The sequence below is a fragment of the Lampris incognitus genome, chromosome 14 (genome assembly GCF_029633865.1).
Source record: "Lampris incognitus isolate fLamInc1 chromosome 14, fLamInc1.hap2, whole genome shotgun sequence".
Taxonomy (NCBI): Eukaryota; Metazoa; Chordata; class Actinopteri; order Lampriformes; family Lampridae; genus Lampris; species Lampris incognitus.
The window spans coordinates 10,098,250-10,123,288 of record NC_079224.1 but is presented as its reverse complement, the minus strand read 5'-3'; the positions used below and the strand labels follow the sequence as shown (position 1 = coordinate 10,123,288).

Below are 25,039 nucleotides of genomic sequence, written 5' to 3'. Positions count from 1 at the left end.
TCCTGTTCCTCCTTGCACAAAGGACCAGATAGCGGTCCTGCTGCGGGGTTGTTGTCCTCCTGCGGCCCCCTCCACGTCTCCTGGTGTACTGGCCTGTCTCCTGGTACCTCCTCCATGCTCTGGGCACTGTGCTGGGAGACACATCAAATCTTCTTGCCACAGCACGCATTGATGTGCCATCCTGGATGAGCTGCACTACCTGAGCAACTTCTGTAGGTTGCGATACCGCCTCATGCCACTTCTAGTGGTGAGGGCACTAGCAAAATGAAAAACTAACCAAAGATCGGCCAGAAAAGATGAGGACAGGCAAATGGTCTGTGGCCACCACCTGCAAATCCATTCCTTTTATAGGGGTTGTCTTGCAAATTGTCTAATTTCCACCAGGTGGAAATTAGACAATTTACCAACAGGTGAAATTGATTCACAAATCAGTGTTGCTTCCTAACTGGACAGGTTGATATCTCAAAAGTGTGATTGACTTGGAGCTACATTGCATTGCTTATGTGTTCCCTTTATTTTTTGAGCAGTGTACTATATCTGCATCTACACCAAGGATCCTGGCCTGATGGGGAGGCTATAAATCAAGGACTCTAATGTAACAGTAGGTGGCAGTAATGCTCCATGTGGTTACAATTCGCCAATAAAACACCAGAAGAAGAAGAAGAAAAAGAAGAAGACAAAAGAAGAAGAAGAAGGAGAAAAACCCAGTTACATGCGTCATAGTGCCGCTGGACTTCAACTGGTTTTGCTTCCCCGTTGAGTTTACCATGTCCAGGACAAACCTTCTGAGTTCGTTCGTCGTCGAGCGACTAACAGCAGCAGCCGAGGAGATATTAGGAGCTTTCGAGAGGACGATAGAGGAGTATGAGGACGAGAGACATCGACAGAGGAGACTGCTGGACATGGTGTTGAAGCCCAGGATCACGTTACGCAGAATAGGTTGGTAAAATCAAGTTTCCGTGTGTGTCGTTCATTATCAAAACATTCTTGCATTCCTTCTTTCAATCTGATCTCATTGTTTATTTGTTCCGGGAATTAACACAGATCTTCGTGACTGTAGCTGCTTCTTTTCTTCTTCTGAACACATTTCAAGAATTACAAAATATTATACAGAGAAATACATCAGTCAGTTTAACACGTAGAGAACTGGTCAACTTTAACATCTTGTATTCATACATAACACAACAACATCAAATATATTAAACGAAAGGAAAAACAGTAAAACAAAAACCAATACGGACAACAACAATGTACGAGGGATATATATATATATATATATATATATATATATATATATATATATATATATATATATATATACATATACATATACTAGAAGAACCCCGCTACAATGTAGCGGTTTGGTCCTCCACCCATCCCAATCTCCCTCCTCTTCATCCTGCCAGCTAACCACCTTCCCCCTGCCCCTAGCCCCCCCCACTCCAACTCCCTCCCCCCAAATGCTCAGAATCATCTGAAATGCCGACAAAAGTGGTTTTTAGCCATTTTTAGAAAATGCATATTTTGCATAATTGTGCATAATTACTATAATTATATTTTAATGTTCTGCTATTTTTCTGGTGCTCTCTGGAACAATACCTACCACCTTCCAAAAAAATTGGGATCATAAGTGCATTTTTGCAACAATGCATATATTTTGCATAATGCCAAAACATTTCTAAGTCCCAGAAATTTTTTTTATATAGGTGAAAAAATCAAAGATGCTCAGAATCATCCGGAATGCCGAGAAAAGTGGTTTTTAGCCATTTTTAGAAAAATGCACATTTTGCATATTTATGCATAATTATGCATAATTTGAATTTTCTGGGATTTTCCCCTTACTCTCTGAGACAATACCTACCACCTCCAAAAAGAATTAGGATCATAAGTGCTTTAGTTTTCGGTCCCGCTATCTACACTAACTAACACACACACACACTAACACCACACACACACACACACACACACACACACATTCCGAAAATATATGAGTAGATATATACAATTAACATGTTTTTATTCCCAAATATTTTCCCTATTAATTTAGAGGTCTTCATAGCTTTTTTTCTTCGTTGTTGTCTTAGAAACAGAGTCAGAGAGATGCTGCAGTGCAACACAAACCAGCCAGATATTAGCTGTGACCTGAAACACTTTAGCCTTATGTGTGTGATATTTGCCGATAAAACAGATTAGCTTCTCACAGCAAGAAGGTCCTGGGGTCGTCCCGGGTCGTCCTCTGCATGGAGTTTGTTTGTTCTCCTCATGTCTGCCTGGGTTTCCTCCGGGTGCTCCGGTTTCCTCCCATAGTCCAAAGACATGTAGGTCAGGTGAATCGACCGTACTACATTTTCGCTAGGTGTGTGTGTGTGTGTGTGTGTGTGTGTGTGTGTGTGTGTGTGTGTGTGTGTGCGCGTGTGTGTCGGCCCTGTGATGGCCTGGCGGCCTGTCCAGGGTGTCTCCCCGCCTGCCGGCCAATGGCTACAGGGATAGCCTCCAGCATCCCCGCGACCCTGAGAGTAGGACAAGCAGTGTGGATAATGGATGGATGGATAGATGAGCTTGAGAGCAGTTAGTGGATTGTGAGTCTGTGTTACAGTTCAGAAACAAGACCATGACTTCTAAAATTGGTGTCAGTCTGTTAAAGCTTAGAAAAATCAGCAGAGCAACTTCAACCCAGATCTCTTAAGGGCAGGTACATTCATACAAACCCCAATTCCAATGAAGTTGGGACGTTGTGTAAAACGTGAATAAAAACAGAATACAGTGATTTGCAAATCCTTTTCCACCTATATTCAATTGAATACACTACAAAGACAAGATATTTAATGTTCAGACTGATAAACTTTATTGTTTTTTTTGCAACTATTCACTCATTTTGAATTTGATGCCTGCAACACGTTCCAAAGAAGCTGGGACAGGGGCAACAAAAGACTGGGAAAGTTGAGGAATGCTCAAAAAACACCTGTTTGGAACATTCCACAGGTGAACAGGTTAATTAGAAACAGGTGAGTGTCATGATTGGGTATACAAGGAGCATCCCCGAAAGGCTCAGTCGTTCACGAGCAAGGATGGGGCGAGGTTCACCACTTTGTGAACAACTGCGTGAGCAAATAGTCCAACCTCTACACTCCTAAACTGACTGCAGGTATCCCCACCCTTATAAACAATACTATCCCCACCCTTATAAACAATACTATCCCCACCCTTATAAACAGTACTATCCCCACCCTTATAAACAATACTATCCCCACCCTTATAAACAATACTATCTCCACCCTTATGAACAGTACTATCCCCACCCTTTTAAACAATACTATTCCCACCCTTATAAAGAGTGCTATCCCCACCCTTATGAACAATACTATCCCCACCCTTATAAACAATACTATCCCCACCCTTATAAACAGTACTATCCCAGCCCTTATAAACAATACTATCCCCGATCTTATAAACAATACTATCCCCACCCTTATAAACAATAATATCCCCAATCTTATAAACAATACTATCCCCACCCTTCTAAACAATACTACCCCCACCCTTATAAACAATACTATCCCCACCCTTATAAACAATACTATCCCCAATATTATAAACAATACTATCCCCACCCTTATAAGCAATACTATCCCCAATCTTATGAACAATACTATCCCCACCCTTATAAACAATACTATCCCCACCCTTATAAACAGTACTATCCCCACCCTTATAAACAATACTATCCCCACCCTTAAAAACAATACTATCCCCAATCTTATAAACAATACTATCCCCACCCTTATAGACAGTACTATCCCCAATCTTATAAAAAAATACTATCCCCACCCTTATAAACAATACTGTCCCCACCCTTATAAACAATACTATCCCCACCCTTATAAACAATACTATCCCCAATCTTATAAAAATACTACCCCACCCTTATAAACAATACTATCCCCACCCTTATAAACAATACTATCCCCAACCTTATAAACAATACTATCCCCAGTCTTATAAACAATACTATCCCCACCCTTATAAACAATACAGTACAATACAGTTGCACAACGACCAAAACCAACGACCACTTTCATATGCAAATATGGGTCAAGTCAATTTTATTTGTATAGCCCGATATCACAAATTAGTCTCAAGGGGCTTTACAGTAACACAACATCCTGTCTGTAGACCCTCGCATCAGATAAAGAACAACTCCCTAAAACAAAACAAAAAAAACATTGGGTGTGTGTGTGACCATTAACTAAAGTTTCAATGAACCGGGGGGGGGGGGGGTCTAAAAGTACATCTATCACCATACAATGCTGTGATTGCGAATATTCCCAAATCCTCTGTGCCGGGCACACACACACACACACCACCCTACCTCCACCACACATTATTTATTACTGCTTTTTTGTTCTGTTTTTAATTTCTTTTTTTAAGGCAACAGGTAAGTGTAGTAGTGTGTTTAAATATACGGTCGTTGGTTTGAAATACTTAGTAATGTCATGTGTATGTTATGTGATAATGTCTTCCTTACAGCACACATTACGATGGCCAACTGGAGCACTAGGTTTGTGCCTGGACTGCTGTTACTGTATCCACCCCCTGGGCACAGCTACAGTGCAATATTCAACTTTCTTGTCATAACTTGGGGCATTGTGGTTCTCTCTACACTTGTCCCTTAAAAAAAAAAGCAACAACAATGAATGATGTTAAAGTATGTGGTTGCCAGTATATAGTATATTTTTCTTTATATTTTCTTTTTCTTTTTTAAGTGGAGTGTATGTGTTTATTAAAAAAGCTGTCAGTGTTGTTCGTTATCCTTTTATCCTTTACAAAATATAGTTCTTAAATAAAGGAATTGAAACTTGATATTCAGTTATGGTTTTTTTTTCTTCTTTTTTATGTTTTATGATTATCATTTGAACTGCTATGTATAGGGCCATTTCACAGTGGAATAGGTTGCCATACGTTATTACTCAAGCAACAAGTAAAGAACGTTTTAAAAAGCAACTTAAGAGTTATTTTTGGGTAAAGGCATGCACAATGTCTAATACATAACCTTTTATATTTCTATTCTGAAATATGTTGCTCAAAGCGGTTGGTAGAAGTAGTCTGTGATAGATGCTACTGTAAGTGTGTGTGTGTGTGTGGGGGGGGTGGGGGGTATATGTTTGGCTTCTTTAATAATGCTGGTTTAATTGAGGTGGGTGGGATGGGGTGGAGGATGAATTGAATTTAGTGATACAACTGTGTTTATTTATGCATGCATGTGAAAGCATGTGTATACATGAATGTTTTTAATGTATCGCATGTATAAGCATGTGTATACATGGACATTTTTAATTCTGCGGATTCCCTGAATCATTTGATGATATTATGGACTGTACATGATGAAATCCCTAAATTCCTTGCACTTGTACGTTGAGAAACGTTGTTCTTAAACTGTTGGACTATTTGCTCACGCAGTTGCTCACAAAGTGGTAAACGACTGAGCCTTTCAGGGATGCTCCTTTTATACCCAATCATGACACTCACCTGTTTCCAATTAACCTGTTCACCTGTGGAATGTTCCAAACAGGTGTTTTTTGAGCATTCCTCAACTTTCCCAGTCTTTTGTTGCCCCTGTCCCAGCTTCTTTGGAATGTGTTGCAGGCATCCAATTCAAAATGAGTGAATATTTGCAAAAATCAATTAAGTTTATTAGTTTGAACATTAAATATCTTGTCTTTGTAGTGTATTCAATTGAATATAGGTGGAAAAGGATTTGCAAATCACTGTATTCTGTTTATATTCACGTTTTACACAACACCCCAACTTCATTGCAATTGGGGTTTGTAGAATACATGGGAAATAGATTCAATTTCTGTTTTGCAGAAAGATCATACTGGAGAAATATATTCCTTAAATCTACACAGTGATTTATTACAAGGGTAGTATCTATGTAATAACTTCATGTGAACTTCATTTATATGGAATTTATTTGGAATTAGGACCTTATTAGAGTCTGGCGATACTTTCTCTGCTAAGATTTCTGGAAAACTTAGATAATGAGTCGATTTTGGAAAGTAACTCTGATCTGAGGTCAGTATTTTTCTGATATGGTGATTGTTACATGTGGGATCTGACAGGTCTTTCCCACCAATTAAGAGCTTGGGAATTTCTCCACTCAAAGGGCCATCTATTAATGCACTTTTGATGAGAAACAGTGACTTTGGTGATGGATCTGTGAATGTTCTCATTCATCCAGGTCATGGTTATCCAAAGGAGTTGAATCAAGTGCAACTGGACTTGGTAAATATCCGCGAAGACATTTCGCCTCTCATCCAAGAGGCTTCCTCAGTTCGTGCCTTTCTGACTAGACCAAGCTAGTCTGAATGGCTGGTGATGAGACTCAGAATTTATCTTCTAGGAGTCGTTGTCAGAGCTATTGATATGCGTGGCTCTTTGTGATCCGATGTTTACCAACACCCGTCGCTAACAGAGCCATGGATATGAGTGGCTCTTTTGTGTACCAATGTTTGGCCACACCCGTCGTTATCGGAGCTATTGATATGCGTGGCTCTCCTTTGCTCCGATGTTATCCGATGTTATCGTTATTCACCTGCATCCCAACCATGGAGGCTTTGGAAACTGGGAGGCAACGTTTGCTACGGGACGACACTCTCCACAATAGGACCAACCTCAGCCCAGACCAGATTTGCCAACTACTGGACCTTTGCCTGAACACTACATATTTCCAGTTCAGGGGCCAGTTTTACGGACAGAAACACGGCTGTGCAATGGGCTCACCAGTATCACCCATTGTGGCCAACTTATATATGGAAGAGGTAGAACACAGGGCCCTGAACTCCTTCAGAGGAACACACCCGAGCCACTGGTTCAGATATGTGGACGACACATGGGTCAAAAACCAAACACAAGAGGTGCAAGCGTTTACCAAACACATCAACTCAGTGGACAAGAACATTAAGTTCACAAGGGAAGACATAAAGAACAGCAGTTTGCCCTTCTTGGACTGTGACGTCCACATTGGGGAAGACAGGAGCCTCCACATTGGGGTTTACAGGAAACCTACACACACAGACCAATATCTACTTTTCGACTCACACCACCCGCTGGAACACAAACTGAGCATCATCAGAACTTTGCAACACAGAGCTGACAATGTGCCCAGCAGTACTCAGGCCCAACGAGAGGAACAGAAACACCTGAGGGGAGCTTTAAAAACCTGCGGCTACCCCAGTTGGACCTTTGTGAAAACTGCAACACGTTCCAAAAAGACCAACCAGGTGAGCGACGAGGAGAAAAGGAACAGAAGGAATAACATAGTCATCCCATATGTTTCTGGGGTCTCCGAGAAACTCAGGAGAATTTTCATCAAACACCGCATCCCGGTATACTTCAAACCCAGCAACGCGCTCCGACAAAGACTGGTTCATCCCAAAGACCGTGTACCACACACCCGGAAAATCAATCTGGTGTATGCTGTACAATACAATGAGGATTGCACTGACCTATACATAGGAGAAACCAAACGGATGGCCCAACACAGAAGGCCAAAGTCCTCAGGACAAGACTCAGCAGTCTATCTACACCTAAAGGAGAAGACACACTCCTTCGAGGACAGCAACGTACACATTTTGGACAGGGAAGATAGATGGTTTGAAAGAGGGGTGAAGGAAGCCATCTATGCGAAACTGGAAAAACCATCCCTCAACAGAGGAGGAGGTCTGCGACACCACCTATCTCCCACTTACAATGCCATCCTTTCATCTCTACCCAGGAGACTCAGGAAGCTTAGCCTCCAAGAACAAGAGTCGGTCACTAACGGCTCCAACCGCTCTCATGACCACTGAACAATGAAGTCGAAACTAACACCCCCAACGACCGTCGCTGCTAAACAAATGCAAATCAATAGCTCCGATAACGACGGGCGCGGCCAAACATCGGTACACAAAAGAGCCACGCATATATATGGCTCTGTTAGCAATGGGCCTTGGTAAACATCGGATCACAAAGAGCCACGCATATCAATAGCTCTGACAACGACTCCTAGAGGATAAATTCTGAGTCTCATCACCAGCCATTCAGACTAGCTTGGTCTAGTCAGAAAGGCACGAACTGACGAAACCTCTTGGATGAGAGGCGAAATGTCTTCACAGATATATACCAAGTCCAGTTGCACTTGATTCAACTCCTTTGGACTTTGGTGATATACTTTTTAAAACATTGTAATATTTTTTCGAGAAATATTCATATCCTTCATCTGAACAAATTCTTCATATCCGTCAAGGTTGCCTCTCTCAGTGGGTACATCTAAAACAACGACTACATCCTTATCCATCTATTCTTTTATATATCTGGATTTGTTTATAGACAATACATGCTGATTGTTCCATATTATGCATTAATGTGGAGAAAAATTATGCGTGAAAACAATCATCCAAGCTAAAAAGCTTGTTTGTGAAAAATGGCGAGCTTGAGAGGCAATTGATTACACTTGTAATTACAAGATAACAGTCTCAGGCCACCACACTTACCAAATAATAAATTGGGAATATAAAACCATTGACAGTTATTTTTAGATAAACATTGCTTAATCCAATTGACCTTGAATATTTGATTGATTGTTTGAAAGTGTAATACATTAAAGTGATACTGACATCAAAATCTGAAAATTCCTATTGATAGGCTATGTTCCGAGTTGGAACGTGACCACGGAGAAATTCAGTGGCCAAAAGCGCATCTGTTGCCACTCGATAGAGATCTGTGATTGACTGTAGATGGTGTCCAATTACAAATTGTTCCGGTGGATACGTAGACACCAGTCAATTTGCATATAGGGTGTGTCCGTAGGGAGATGCTATAAAACCACGGACAAGCCGTTCTTTCACCCCCCCTGCTAGCTACTTGCTTCGAGTTTGTGCTATTTTGCTGAGATTTTATTATCGATCTTGCTACAACTTATTGCTATCTATCTATCTATCTATCTATCTATCTATCTATCTATCTATCTATCTATCTATCTATCTATCTATCTATCTATCTATCTATCTATCTATCTATCATCTTATCTATCTAACTGTTATTTGTATCACTGAATCCTCCTCCTCGAAACTAATCCTCGCAGAGGATCTCGCTGTCGCTATGTGTTCAGAAAGGGCATGCCAGTCTCTCTTTAGAGCCCTCTTCGGAGTAGCTTCTAATGCATGTTTTTCTTTTAACATACTCAGTTTTGTTTTTCCATATAAAGTTAAATAGGAGAGAATCAGTGACTGCACATGTCCTTGGATGAACATTCTTCTTCTTTTTAGAGGTTCATACATCTCTGTGCTGTAGTTTATATCCATCAAAATCCTATTGAGAATAATAATTTTTCAAACTGTTCAGACTGCAGAGACTTCAGTCACTATCTCCATCAGGTGCACCATGGGTCTTGACAGTTTCGTGCTTGTTTATTTATTTGAGGGAATATTTATGTTGCACAGTCCTAATATGGAGCTGAAAGCTGCTAATGCGAATACAAGTGTAGTGAACTTCAAGTAGAGTTAATTTTCTCAATGCTGCACCTTCATGCATGTTTATATTGTTGTATTATTTTATTCATTTGAGAGAACATTTATTTTGATTTACGTTTAAGTAAATTTTACTTTTTTAACTGTAGGTTGCAGCCAGTTGTAGCAGTATTGACAGACCAAAGCTTAGATTGTTCAGTAAACCACTGTTTAATAAAAGGAGGCCATTTTATTTATTTATTTACCCCCCCCCCAATCATAGTATCAGGACCGACAGTATCAGGACTATGGTTTGGCTAATTGACGATAAGAAGAGTGACACTAGAAGGGTTCACTTCAGATGAAGAACAAGAACTTAACAGGTTTTCCTCCAGATTTGTCGTGCATGATTTTAGCAGTGAAACAGCTATTTTAAAAATTACTGTTATTGAAACCCGGTCACTTGGCCAATCCTTTTAATGTCCACACTGCTGTGATACTTTAAAGCATTTTAAAACCAGAACAAGTGCTGGTCCTGATAATATTGGAAGTTGAATTCTCATCCACTCTATAGAACAACTAACCCATATCAAAGAAAGTTGAATCAGTTCATCTGGATACAATGTTTATAGAGAGATACATTTAATCACTCATCTAAGTGACCTCTTAAGTCTAAGTTCTAGTTAAGAATAGATGGAAGAAACTTAGAGATGTTATAGGTCACTGACTTGATTATACAAACAATAGGCTGTACTGGAACAATCCTGTTTATGTATCTTAGGTAAACCAAACAGGTTAGGTGTAGCTTCCCCTGGGAATAATCTGTGGTAAAAAAACAAAAAAATCTATGGGGGGAAGCTACACCTAGTCTGTATGGTTTACCTAAGATACGTAAACAGGACATGCCATTATGACCAAACTTGAGTAGGTATCCTGAATCAAATGTAACCTACCTCTGTAGCAGCAAATAACAGCATTCATTTTGGTTTTCTCTCTATCTAGACTTTATACAGTTATCTGATCAGCAGCATGGTGGGCAGGAGAGGAGCCTCAGTCTGGCCAAGGAGGAACAACAGGAATTCTGGATCAGTCTACAGGAAGACCAACTTCAATTGCAGCAGGTCGCTGATACCTCTGAGTCCATATTTACCCCTCTTTGTGATGGAAATGATGATGGTAAAGATCAGCCTCTGCCCTCCCAACACTACCAAACCAAGACAGAGGGAGACACAGAGCCCCCAGCTGTCACCTCATTTGAACTGATACAAGTGGATGTCAAAGAAGACAACTTTTTAATATCAGAACCAACAAGTGACGACCATACCCTCTCTAACTGCTGTCATGGAACCAAGAGTGAAGCTGCCAATACTTGGAGTTGCCAAAACTGTGAGGATTTTTTTTAAAACTTTTTATTTGTAGGTTGCAGCCAGTTTTAGCAGTATTGACAAACCAAGCCCTAGCTTGTTCAGTAAACTACTGTTAATAAAAAGAGGCCATTTAATGTTTTGTTTTTGTTTGTTTCCCCAACCATAGTATCAGGACTGACAGTATCAGGACTATGGTTGGGCTAACTGACAATAAGAAGAGTGACACTAGAATGGTTCACTTGAGAGCAAGTTCTGGCACAAGAATTTATCAGGTTTTCCTCCAGATTTGACATGCATGATTTTAGCAATGAAACAGCTATTTTAAAATATACTGTTATTGAAACCAGGTCACTTGGCCACTCCTTTTAATGTCCACACTGCTGTGAATATTTCAAAGCATTGTAATACCAGAACAAGTGGCCCTGATAATAATTATAGTTGAATGCTCATCCACTCTGCAGAACCACTAACCCATATCACAGAAAATTGAGTCAGTTCATTTGGATACAATGTTTACTGACAAATGTGTTTCATCACTCGTCTAAGTGACCTCTTCAGTCTAAACTGCCTGCTGGTATCCCCACCCTTATAAACAATACAATTGCATAAGGACCGAAACCAACGATCAGTTTCATATGCAAATATGGGCGTGACCATTAATTAGAGTTTCAATGGCCATGTGTACTATTAAGAGAGGATTTGGGAACGTTTGCAACAGCATTTTAAGATGGCGACAGATGTACTTTTAGCCCCCCCCCCCCCCCCGCGGTTCAGGGATGGTCGTTCCCTCTTCACATATATGGCCCTGTAGATGGGGGTAGACTGTGGAGTCCTGGTCTGACGTGTTAACTCTCCTGTGTTGTGCCATTCTCTTGGCCAGCGTCTGTTTAGTTTCCCCAATGTACAAGTCACGGCAATCCTCCTGGCACCTAACAGCATACACTATATTGATGCATTTGTGCCAGGGGACCGATCAATAGGGAGGACCAACTTCTGGTGCAGCTTGTTTTGGGGTTTGAAAGCATCTGAGACCCGGTGTTTGGAAAATATGAATCTCAACATGTCTGTGAATGTTCTCATTCATCCAGGTCATGGTTATCCAAAGGAGTTGAATCAAGTGCAACTGGACTTGGTATATATCCGTGAAGACGTTTCGCCTCTCATCCAAGAGGTTTCCTCAGTTCATGCCTATCTGACTAGACCAAGCTAGTCTGACTGGCTGGTGATGAGACTCAGAATTTATCCTCTAGGAGTCGTTGTCAGAGTTATTGATATGCGTGGCTCTTCGTGATCCGATGTTTACCAACGCCCGTCGCTAACAGAGCCATAGATATGAGTGTCTCTTTTGTGTAACGATGTTTGGCCACGCACGTCGTTACCGGAGCTATTGATATGCGTGGCTCTCCTGTGCTCCGATGTCCAGCCGCGCCCGTCGCCATCGGAGGTACTGATTTGCATTTGTTGCGACGGTCGTTGGGGGTGTTAGTTTCGACTTCATTATTCAGTGGTCATGAGAGTCGTTGGAGCCGTTAGTGAGCGACTGTTGTTCTTGGAGGCTAGGCTTCTTGAGTCTCCTGGGTAGAGATGAAAGGATGGCATTGTAAGTGGGAGATAGGTGGTGACACAGACCTCCTCCTCTGTTGAGGGATGGTTTTTCCAGTTTCACATAGATGGCTTCCTTCACCCCTCTTTCAAACCATCTATCTTCTCTGTCCAAAATGTGTACGTTGCTGTCCTCGAAGGAGTGTGTCTTCTCCTTTAGGTGTAGATAGACTGCTGAGTCTTGTCCTGAGGAGTTTGGCCTTCTGTGTTGGGTCATCCGTTTGGTTTCTCCTATGTATAGGTCAGTGCAATCCTCATTGTATTGTACAGCATACACCAGATTGATTTTCCGGGTGTGGTACACGGTCTTTGGGATGAACCAGTCTTTGTCGGAGTGTGTTGCTGGGTTTGAAGTATACCGGGATGCGGTGTTTGTTGAAAATTCTCCTGAGTTTCTCGGAGACCCCAGAAACATACGGGATGACTGTGCTATTCCTTCTGTTCCATTTCTCCTCGTCGCTCACCTGGTTGGTCTTTTTGGAACGTGTTGCCGTTTTCACAAAGGTCCAAGTGGGGTAGCCGCAGGTTTTTAAAGCTCCCCTCAGGTGTTTCTGTTCTTCTCGTTGGGCCTGAGTACTGCTGGGCACATTGTCAGCTCTGTGTTGCAAAGTTCTGATGATGCTCAGTTTGTGTTCCAGCGGGTGGTGTGAGTCGAAAAGTAGATATTGGTCTGTGTGTGTAGCTTTCCTGTAAACCCCAATGTGGCGGCTCCTGTCTTCCCCAATGTGGAGTCCAAGAAGGGCAAACTGTTGTTCTCAGCCCAGACCAGATTTGCCAAGTACTGGACCTTTGCCTGAACACTACATATTTCCAATTCAGGGGCCAGTTTTACAGACAGAAACACGGCTGTGCAATGGGTGAGTCTCATCACCAGCCAGTCAGACTAGCTTGGTCTAGTCAGATAGGCACGAAATGAGGAAGCCTCTTGGATGAGAGGCGAAACGTCTTCACGGATATATACCAAGTCCAGTTGCACTTGATTCAACTCCTTTGGATATGCATCTCAACATTTCCGACACTCCTGCCACATACGGAATCAACACTGGTTTACTCTTAGACAGCTGTGGTCCTTCTCCTCTCTTCGATTGGCTGGTGCACTGTTTGGGCATCTTCATGGCTTTCACAAATCCCCAGTTAGAACTAACACACTTAACCAGTGCATGTTTAATCTGGGATTTCTCCCCTTCCCCGGCCACTGTGTTGTTAGGGATGTTGTCAGCTTGGTGGTTTGCGTCCTGAAGACTCCTAGTTTGTGCTGTTGTGGATGAAGAGAGTCAAACCTTAAGTAGTAATCAGTATATGTTAGTTTATGGTAAACGTCAACAATCAAATGTCCCCCATCACCAATTGCAATTTCACAGTCTAAGAAGGCCAACCTGTCGTTTTTCACATCCTGCCTGTTGAACTTGGTGTGGTTGTCCACAGAGTTAATGTGGTACATCCAGAAATCTAACTTTAACCCAGGTGTCATCCATAAATCTGAACAAATGGCTACGTGGTGTCCCTGGACAGCACATTAAAGCCCTCCTTTCTATTTACTCCATGTACAAGTTGGCAATTACAGGTGAGACTGGGGAACCCGTAGCACACCAATGCCTCTGCCTATAGTATTGCCCCCTGTGTGTGAAGTACTTGGATTGAAGACACACAGCTTCAGGCGCAGACACACTTGGTCAGTGTCAAGGGTGGTCCCATTTTGTAATTTCAGATGGACTACCTCCAATGCACGATCAACAGGAATGCACGTGAAGGGAGACTCTACATCATAAGAGACCATTGTTTCATCCCCCCACATAGTGATGTCCCTCACCTTATGCACAAAATCCATAGTGTTCTGAATGTGATATTCATTACTGCCTACCAACAAGTTAATAATAGATGCAAGAAACTTAGAAATGTTATGGGTCACTTAATTAATCACGCAAACAATAGGCCATAATGGTATGTCCTGTTTATGTATCATAGGTAAACTATACAAATAAGGTGTAGCTTCCCCTGGGTATAATCTGTGGTCAAAATTATGTCAATAAGAGGAAGCTACAGCTAGTCTAGGTTTACCTAACATATGTAAATAGGATGTGCCTCTACAGCCAAACTTGAATAGGTATCCTGAATCAAACTTAACCTAGCTCAGTAGATGCAAATAACAGCATTTATTTTGTTTTTCCCTCTATCCAGACTATGTACAGTTATCTGATCAGCAGCATCAAGAGCAGGAGAGGAGCCCCAGTCTGGCCAAGGAGGAACAACAGGAACTCTGGATCAGTCCACAGGAAGACCAACTTCTATTGCAGGAGCTAGCTGATACCTCTGAGTCCATATTTACCGCTCTTTGTCATGGAAATTATCATGGTAAAGATCAGCCTCTGCCTTCCCAATGCTACCAAACCAAGACAGAGGGAGACACAGAGCCCCCAGCTGTCACCTCATTTGAACTGATACAAATGGATGTCAAAGAAGACAACTTTTTAATATCAGAACCAACAAGTGACCACCATGCCCTATCTAACTGCTGTCATGGAACCAAGAGTGAAGCTGACCATACTTGGAGTCGCCAAAACTGTGAGGAAGTGGATTCAGTTCGGAAAGCCAGGCTGAAACCTCACAAAAAGCTCTCCAACAAGTGCACGATTTGTGGGAAAGTGCTTTATAATTTGGAAATTTTTAAAATTCACATGAGATTTCACACAGGGGAAAGACCTTTCAAATTCACCACTTGTGGGAGAGATTTTACCTGGAAGTACAACATGGAGGGGCATACAAGGACTCATACAGGGGCGAAGCCACTCAGATGCACCACGTGCGGGAAAATGTTTACCCACAAGTCAAGTTTTCAAACTCATCTAAGGACTCATACAGGGGAGAAGCCATTCAGATGCACGACATGTGAGAAAATGTTTACCCACAAGCCACATTTACTAAGGCACGTAAGGACTCATACAGGGGAGAAGCCATTCACATGCACGACGTGCGGGAAAATGTTTACCCGGAAGTCAGGTTTACAAATGCACTTAAGGACTCATACAGGGGAGAAGCCCTTCAGATGCACCACATGCGGAAAAGTGTTTACCCGGAAGTCAAATTTACAAACGCACCTAAGGACTCATACAGGGGAGAACCCGTTCTGATGCACCACGTGCGGCAAAATGTTTACCCAGAAGTCCGATTTACTAAGGCACATAAGGACTCATATACAGAGGAGAAGCCATTCAGGTGCTGCAATTGTGGAAATGGTTTCAGCTCAAAATGGCTTCTCAAACAACATGTCATGGTCCACACAAGTGAGATGCCTTACAGATCACTCCAAAAATTAGTTAACTGAGTATTCATTTATAATTATTTATAAATGAATACTCTTGAATGAATTAATAAATTCATTTATAAATGAATATAAATGATTATAATTATTTATAATCATTTTATACTGCAGCATATGTCAGGGGGTTAAATTGAATCATATGGATGCAGCTGCACAAACAAGACATGGTGCCCTTTATGACTATTATTAATATTGTCCAAAAGGACTGTGTACTAATAAGATTCAGATTGATTTTATTTCGAACATGCCAAAATAACAAAATAAAATACACAGGCTGGAATACAAGAGCAAATGGAAATACACGTGAACATATTTTGGAAACTCTGTAAAAACACAAGTAATAACTGGACCATGTTCGAAAAGGGTGTAGGATGAAGTAAAGAACTTTTCTGATCCTACCCCTTTCTTATACTTTATCAGTCAAATCAAACCAAAACAAAACTTTCAAGACAAAACAAAAGTGGAAAAAAAAAGAAAAGAAATGCCAATGCATAGAGATCAAAATAAACAAATCAGTACAAGTCAAACAAGGCACCTCACACTTCAGGTATCATGTCATGTTATTCCAGTCCACCTCTGTTCATCCGTCCTATATCTATTGAATATGTTATTTTTAAAGTTTTGTTTAAACTTACTTATTAATGAACACGTCTTAATTTTTTTTTACAGTTGTTCCATAGATTGACTCCTTTGATGGATATACAATAAAGTTTTTCATTTGTCCTCACCAGTTCTTTTTTGAATATACATATTCCTCTGAGATCATGTTTACTTTCTCCCCTTTGGTACAACTTTTTGACACTGTTTGGTAACTGCTGATTTTTTACTCTGTACATGATTTGAATTGTTTTGAAGTCAACCAGATCCTTAAATTTGAGTGCTTTCAGTTTGATAAAGAGTGGGTCTGTAAGCTGTCTGTAAGTGGTTTTGTTTACAATTCTTATGGCTCTTTTTTGAAGGATGAAAATTGGATCTATGTTTGTTTTTTATGTGTTCCTCCACACTTCCACACAGGAGGTGATGTATGGAAGTATGAAGGAGCAGTACAAGGTGTATAATGCTGGTTGATGCAGGAGATCTTTGACTTTATATAGTATTACAATTAACTTTGATATTTTTGCTTTAATATACTTTATATGTGGTTTCCAGCATAATTTATTGTCTGTTGTTACTCCAAGAAATTTGATTTCTGGCACTTTTTCGATTTCTACATCATTTATCAAGACCTTCTTGTTTGAGTTTGTTGACTGATTCCCAAATATTATGAATTTCGTTTTGCTTAGATTTAGTGTTAGTTTATTTGAATCAAACCAACTCTTTAGTATCTTCAATTCATTTCCTACTGTACCCAAATGTTGTTCCAAGTTGTCCCCGCTGCAAAGTAGGTTTGTGTCATCTGCAAATAAAATGTTTAGTGTTTTTGAAATCTCACATATATTATTAATGTACAAAATAAACAACAATGGCCCCAACACTGAGCCTTGAGGATCTCCACACTTAACCTTCATTAATTCTGATTTTATAATTATCAATTTGCACATATTGGTTCCTATTATTTAGGTAACTGGATAGCCAAGAAAGAGCTAATCCTCTGATTCCATGTTTTTTGTAGCTTTATTCATGATAAGTCATGATCAACTGTATCAAATGCTTTTTTTTAGATCTAAGAATACTCCTACCGCATATTCTTTCTTTTCTATAGCAGTTATCTTTCCAAAAAAAATAATGCGTGCAGATGATATAGTCCTATTGGTTCTAAATCCATATTGTTGTACACACTACATTATGTTTTGTGATAAAGTCATCCAACCTTGAGTAGAATATTTTTTTTCCAGTATTTTAGAGAATTGTGAAAGCAAAGAAACAGGTCTGTAGTTTGAGAGTGTGCGTCTTATCGCCAGCCTTGTATATGGGCATGACTTTAGCCGTTTTCATTTTACATGGAAAAACCAGTTTTCAGAGATTGATTGCATATATATGTAGATCAATACTTTTATATTGAAAGACAGGTTTTTTTTGTTTGGTTTTTTTTTAACCAACAAACTTAGAATGTAGTTATGTCTCACAGGTCCATTTCATTGGAGTCGTGGTGATACAGACATACAGTGTGATACTATAGGGTCAGATTGGTAATACTCTTTGATATTAAGGAGGATGAATCATAATAATTAAGCAGAAAGTGCAATCACATTTTATTATGAGCATATAATCATACATGCTATGTTCCACCCCTACTGCTTGCCTCGTGAAATTCAACAGCTGTTCTTCACGATGGTGTACATTCTTCCGCGAGCTGATGCATCCGCCACTGGACAACCGACTGCCGACGTAACACACAGGCTCGATTCAGTCAGCCCGGATGCCCCCAAATTTATCCTTGGAGATTTTAACCACTGTATTTTAAACACGACTCTGATGACAAACGAACATTATGTGACTTGTGCCACCATACAAAAGAACACTACGATAGACCTGTGTTATGGTTCAGTGTGCGGTGCTTACATTATAAATAATTATAAATGAATACTTTTGAATGAATGAATAAAACCCAGCCACTGAGGATGCACAAGCCAGTGCATCCTTAGTGCCGGTCCCAAGCCCGGACAAATGGGGAGGGTTGCGTCAGGAAGAGCATCCAGTTGGTTGGACGGTTTGGAGACAAAGCAAGAGAGGCAATATTGAGATGGCTTGGACATGTGTGGAGGAGAGATGCTGGGTATATTGGGGGAAGGATGCTGAATATGGAGCTGCCAGGGAAGAGGAGAAGAGGAAGGCCAAAGAGGAGGTTTATGGATGTGGTGAGGGAGGACATGCAGGTGGCCGGTGTGACAGAGGAAGACGCGGAAGACAGGAAGAAATGGAAACGGATGATCCGCTGTGGCGCCCCCTAACGGGAGCAGCCGAACGTAGTAGTTGAATGAATGAATAAATTAATTTATAAATGATTATAATTGTGTATAATCATTTTATACTGCAACATAGTATGTCAGGGGGTTAAATTGAATCATTATAACGACGCAACTGCACAAAGAAGACATGGTGCCCTTTATGCCTTTTTTGTCAAAAGAACACTAGACCTGTGCTGTGGTTCAGTGTGTGGTGCTGACAAGTCCTTGCCCATGCCTTCCTTTGGTGCGTCGTACCATAACAGTGTGTATCTTATGCCCATGTACATACCCTCCTTCAGGCGCTTCGAGTGTGGGGAGAAAAAAGTAAAGGCAAATACTTGGTGAGAGGACAGTTTCTCCTCTCTTCAGGCATGTTTTGATTGCACTGACTGGCAATGTTATTATGACGCTTGTGGCGATGTTGATGAACTTTCTGGCACTATCTCATCTTACGGGGGAACGGAACATACGATTAAGAAGCTGCTGAATAAGAAGCCATGTTCAGCCTCATTATGAAATGCTCTCTCCCGAGGAGGTCTAATCTAAATTCTAATTGCCTTCATTTGTTAGTTATAGCTAGTAGCCTCGTGTGCAGTAATAATAGAAGTGACATTAACTGCACGCAGAAATATTGCGAGAAGGGTAATTTATTAAGGAGAAATGGCATTGTTTGCCTGAAATCAAGTTATGCTAGAGAAGATTAGCATGGCCATGCGCAAGGATGACTTGCAGACGGCGGTCCGGGCTTTGAAAAGCCCGGCTGCCTACTTTCTGTCCCCTCGTATCTGGCTAGTGCTAGCTAGCTAGGTAATTTAGCTGAGATACAGAGAACAAGGCCAATTGGGCAAATGAAACAGTGGACCAACTGGCCAACAACGGATTGAAAGCGAGTCATGTAGAACTGTCAGTTCCAATCAGCAAAGCAGAAACAAAATCATTTATAAGACACAAAATCAAGGCACAATGGCAGGAATTATGGTACAATAATCGAAAAGGAAGACATCTGATCCGGATCCAACAGGAAGTAGGAGTAGAAAGGACTTGGGGGGAAAGAGCAGGAGAGAACAGAACATCATTAGCAGGTTAAGATGAGGTCATACAAGCCTGAATTCCTCATTGCACCTCATCGGGAAACATCAAACTGGGGAACTGTGATGTCTTCCGACAAGCAGAGACTATAGCACGTGTATTTTTTATTTGCCCAACATATGCAAGAGAGAGACTCATACTACAAACTATACTGGAACAAAAAGGAATCGTGTACATGGACCTGAACTCAGTTTTCATAAGGAACACTGGGAATGATGTACTTAAATATATCGTCACCTTTCTCAACGATACTGGACTGATGGGAAGGATCTACTACATTAAGGTGTAGTGGTTATGGGGATACATAATTCCCCTTATTGAGCTAGTAGGAACGTTAGTTTACAGCTGCTGTTTTCTCGGTTCGGGTTTACAGTGGTGCACTTCCGCTGCGCGGGTTTTTGGTGGTTGTTGTAATGGTGGAAGGAATAAATGGTGCACGTTGCGTAGCCGAAAGTGAAAGTTGTCACGACTCCTGATTGAGCTCCTCTACAAAGGCCCCTTCAATGTAACAGTAGGTGGCGGTAATGCTCCATGTGGTTGCGTTTGGCCAATAAAACAGAAGAAGAAGAAGACGAAGAAGAAGACGAAAAAGAGGAAAGAAGAAGAAATAAGCGGAAAACCAGTCACATGCGTCCATTTCACGCCGCGGCCATCTTGGATTTAAAAAAAACAAGTGGTGGGGGTTTAGCCACGCCCCCTTCTTACTCAATCGGAAATCAATGCAGCCGGGGCCAGCAGCAAACATGGTTTGGACTACCAACCTCGAGCACCTACCGTCATTTACCACAATATGAAAACTAAGCTGGATCTTTTCTTTTTCGAGTAATTTCTGCCTCTGCTGTGCCAGTGAGGAGACACACACACACACAGGGCTGTATTCAAAGAAGCTGTTTAATCACAATAAAATAAAAAATAAGATACATTTCATTTGTATACTGTACATTCAATATTTATACATTAGATTGTCCCATCTACAATATGTTCATTCTTTGTCCTTTAACTTTAACAAAACTGTTTGTTCATTTTAAACTAAAATATGTTCGGTCAACTGTCATTCTGTTGTAGCAATAAACTGGAACTAGCTACCAACTCAGATCATCAATTGTTTACTAAACTAAGATAGTGATTGCTCATCTCAAGGTGTGGGCTAAAAATGGGACTGTACTGAAATTAAGTTAAATATGTTTCAATCTATCTAAGGTTTGTGTGCACTATTTTCTTGTCAGCTGAATTTAACAAAGGTTTAAAACAGTGGTCCCTGAAAATGTGTTAGGAGAGCACACACAGTCCACAGTTGGTTGACTGTTCCACTTAGTGAAAGGGGTATGACTCCATCAAAAATGTGGTACTCCTTTATGCGTCTTATTGACCGTTTGACGTGTATTCTCAAGCCAGCAATACTCTGTGTGTCTGTGAGCTCATTACAGCTAAACTGTCCACTTGGGCCTAAAAATGCAGGGATGACAAGTTTTACATCTATTTCATCGAGCAGGTCTTTGATAAGGAAGCCCTTATCGGCCATGACCTCATCACCTGACTCTAAGAGGTCCAGAACACCTGACCTCTTAGTTATCTCCTTATCAGAAATACATCCTGTGTATAGATTACTTACCGGGCTAACTGACCCTGAGGGAGTGATCCCAATTAGGGATTTCAGTGTAGTGTTACTTTTATAATGGGAGTATGTCATGGTGTTCAAAACCTTCGAACTAGCTGTCTCGATGCAGATCTCTGTGCAGTCTAGTATCACTCTTGTGTTTGGGTAGAATTCCCTGAATACTGGTGGCATTAGCTCGTCTACTGCTGCTCTACTAGGGCATATTGGGAGGGTCCCTAACATAAAGAGCAAATAGTTGGCCCACGTCGTACAGTTCCTGCTGACTGTGGCCGGCGACACATTGAATCGTACAGATAAATCCAGAGCAAAAAAGCCCTGCCTCACACGGCACAAGAACAGGAAAAACTGATCAATCAGCGATAAATGCTCTGCATGGAAGCCAGACGCAGAAATGTGTTCTAGGTTATGGCTGTTCCTTTGCATTGGAGTCCATCGCACCATGGACTCTGCAGTAGGCTGTAAAGCTAGGAAGAGTGCTTTGAGGGGGTGGTAATCCTTAAAACCAGTGTAAAACCTGATCAGATTGGGCGCACTCTGGAAGCGTTCTAGACCAAAACGCTCACTTTTCAGCTTTTTATTTTCGTCCTCCAGGAAAGCGATGCGTTTCTTTACTGCGTCAAGCTGGTCTTCCACAGAAAGGGGCTTCACGTCGTAGTCATGATCAGGCAGAGTCGCCCAAACCTCACTGGACACATGAGGATATGTCATACATGTGGGAAGCAATATAAATCCACACATTTTCCTGTTATCAAGATGATGTGTCAGAACAGAGCTACCCACTATGGAAAGATTAGTGAATATATATATATATATATTATACAATGCAGTAATCTATATGTTTGAAAAATTGTATTGTACTGACAGTAACAACTCACCTATCGCCCTAATGTTCCTCTTCATGTTCCTCTTCATCTTCCGCTATTAAGTCACCAATGAAACTACAAACAGGAGCAAACATTTTTGAAACGTCAAGGATTTATCTCTTTCCCTTCTTTGATAGGAGTTGCAGGATGGTACACAGCAGTACGACATGTTGCTTCCAGCAGAGTTTTCAATGAAGTAAGAAGGGGCGTGGCTAAATTCCCGCCGCTTTGTTTTTTTAAATCCAAGGTAGCCGCGGCGTGAAACGGGCGTCATTGTGCCGCTGGAGTTCAACTGGTTTTACTTCCCCGTTGAGTTTACCATGTCCAGGACAAACCTTCTAAGATCGTTCGTCGTCGAGCGACTAACAGCAGCAGCTGAGGAGATATTAGGAGCTTTCGAGAGGACGATAGCGGAGTATGAGGACGAGAGAGAGCGACAGAGGAGACTGCTGGACATGGTGTTGAAGCCCAGGATCACGTTACTCAGAATAGGTTGGTAACACAAAGTTTCCGTGTGTGTCGTCCATTATCAAAACATTCCTTCTTTCAATCTGATCTCATTGTTTATTTGCTACGGGAATTAACACAGATCTCTGTTACAGTAGCCGCTTCTTTTCTTCTTCTTCTCTTCTTCTTCTTCTACTTCTGGACACATTTCAAGAATTACAAAATGTTATATAACATCTTGTATTTATGCATAAGACAACAACATGAAATATGTTAAAAGAAAGAAAAGAGGTAAAACACAAACTAATACTGACAACATCAGAATGTACGAGGGAGATGCGAGCTTAAATATATATCTATCTATCTATATCTATCTATATATATATATATATATTACACTTGTAAGTACAAGATAACAGTCTTAGGCCACCACACTTATCAAATAATAAATTGGGAATATAAAACCATTGACAGTTATTTTTTAGTAAACATTGATTAATCCAACTGCCCTTGAATATCTGCTTGATTGTTTGAAAGTCTAAGGCAATTTAAAGCCCTCTGCAGAGTAGCTTCTAATACATGTTTTTCTTCTAACATTCTCTGTTTTGTTTTTCCATATAAAGTTAAATGGGAGAGAATCAACGGCTGCACATGTACTTGGATCAACATTCTTCTTCTTTTTCCTTTTAGAGGTTCGCGGCTCTCTGTGCTGTAGTTTATATCCATCAAAGGCCTTACAAGAATAAGGCCTCTGCGCAAATTTTTCAAACTGTGCAGAGACTTCGGTCACTATCTCCATCAGGTGCCCCACGGGTCTGGACAGTTTCATGCTTGCTTATTTATTTGAGGGAATATTTATGTTGCACAGTGCTAATGTGAAGCTGAAAGCTGCTAATGTAAATACAAGTATAGTGATGTGCAAGTAAAGTTAATTTTCTAAATGCTGCACCTTAATATATTTTTATTTTGTTATATTGTTTTGTTTACGGGAGAAAACATTTGTTTGATTTACGTTTAAGTAAATTTTACTTTTTTATTTGCAGGTTGCAGCCAGTTGTAGCAGTACTAACAGACCAAACCCTAGATTGTTCAGTAAACCACTGTTTAATAAAAAGAGGCCATTTTATCCCCCTCCCCCCCGACCGTAGTATCAGGACTGACAGTATCAGGACTATGGTTGGGCTAACTGACAATAAGAAGAGTGACACTGGAAGGGTTCACTTCAGATCAACTTCTGTCACAAGAAATTAACAGGTTTTCCTCCAGATTTGACGTGCATGATTTTAGCAATGAAACAGCTATTTTAAAAAATACTGTTATTGAAACCCAGTCACCTGGCCACTCCTTTTAATGTCCACCCTGCCGTGATACTTTAAAGCATTGTAAAACCAGAACAAGTTCTGGCCCTGATAATGTTGATAGTTGAATGCTCATCCACTCTACAGAACAACTAACCCATATCAAAGAAAGTTGAATCAGTTGATCTGGATACAATGTGTATCGACATATATTTCGTCACTCATCTAAGTGATGTCTTCAGTCTAAGCTGACTGCAGGTGTCCCCACCCTTATAAACAATACAGTTGCATAACGACCGAAACCAACGGCCAGTTTCATATGCAAATTGGGGTGTGACCATTAATTAGCATTTCAATGGCCATGTGTACTTTTCAGAGAGGATTAGGGAATGTTTGCAATCACAGCATTGTAAGATGACGACAGATGGTCGTTCCCTCTTCACATATATGGCCCTGTGTTGTGCCATTCTCTTGGCCAGCGTCTGTTTAGTTTCCCAAATGTACAAGTCACGCCAATCCTCCTGTCACTTACCAGTGTACACTATATTTCTCTGTTTGTGCTGGGGGACCCGATCATTGAGTTGGACGAACTTCTGGTGCAGCTTGTTTTGGGGTTTGAAAGCAACTGAGACGCAGTGTTTGGAAAATATGCGTCTCAACATTTCCGACACTCCCACCACATACGGAATCACCACTGGTTTACACTTAGACAGCTGTGGTCCTTCTCTCTTCGATTGGCTGGTGCATTGTTTGGGCATCTTCCCGGCTTTTGACAAATGTCCAGTTAGAATAACCACACTTAACCAGTGCATGTTTAATCTGGGATTTCTCCCCTTCCCCGGCCACTGTGTTGTTAGGGATGTTGTCAGCTTGGCGGTTTGCGTCCTGAAGACTCCTAGTTTGTGTTCCTGTGGATGATAAGGGTCAAACCTTAAGTAGTGTTCAGTATATGTTGGTTTATGGTAAACATCAACAATCAAATGTCCCCCATCACCAATTGCAATTTCACAGTATAAGAAGGCCAACCTGTTGTTTTTCACATCGTCCCTGGTGAACTTGATGT

General features: G+C 41.0%; 1 protein-coding gene across 1 annotated transcript; it reads left to right on the top strand.

The window, feature by feature from the left end:
- The first annotated feature begins 731 nt into the window (after window positions 1-731).
- LOC130123374 (gastrula zinc finger protein XlCGF26.1-like) lies at window positions 732-15,889 on the top strand. Its single transcript, XM_056292517.1, has 3 exons — window positions 732-939; window positions 10,488-10,871; window positions 14,633-15,889. The coding sequence occupies exons 1-3, from the start codon at window positions 768-770 to the stop codon at window positions 15,580-15,582; spliced, it is 1,506 nt and encodes a 501-aa protein (XP_056148492.1). The 5' UTR covers window positions 732-767; the 3' UTR covers window positions 15,583-15,889.
- Window positions 15,890-25,039: the final 9,150 nt, after the last annotated feature.

What these genes read in the sequence shown, in the direction of transcription:
- LOC130123374 (XM_056292517.1), top strand. Translation starts at nt 768, where the DNA reads ATGTCCAGGACAAACCTTCTGAGTTCGTTCGTCGTCGAGCGACTAACA. An exon ending in GATCACGTTACGCAGAATAG is followed by an intron (nt 940 to 10,487) that starts GTTGGTAAAATC and finishes CTCTCTATCTAG; the next exon opens with ACTTTATACAGTTATCTGAT. An exon ending in TACTTGGAGTTGCCAAAACT is followed by an intron (nt 10,872 to 14,632) that starts GTGAGGATTTTT and finishes CCCTCTATCCAG; the next exon opens with ACTATGTACAGTTATCTGAT.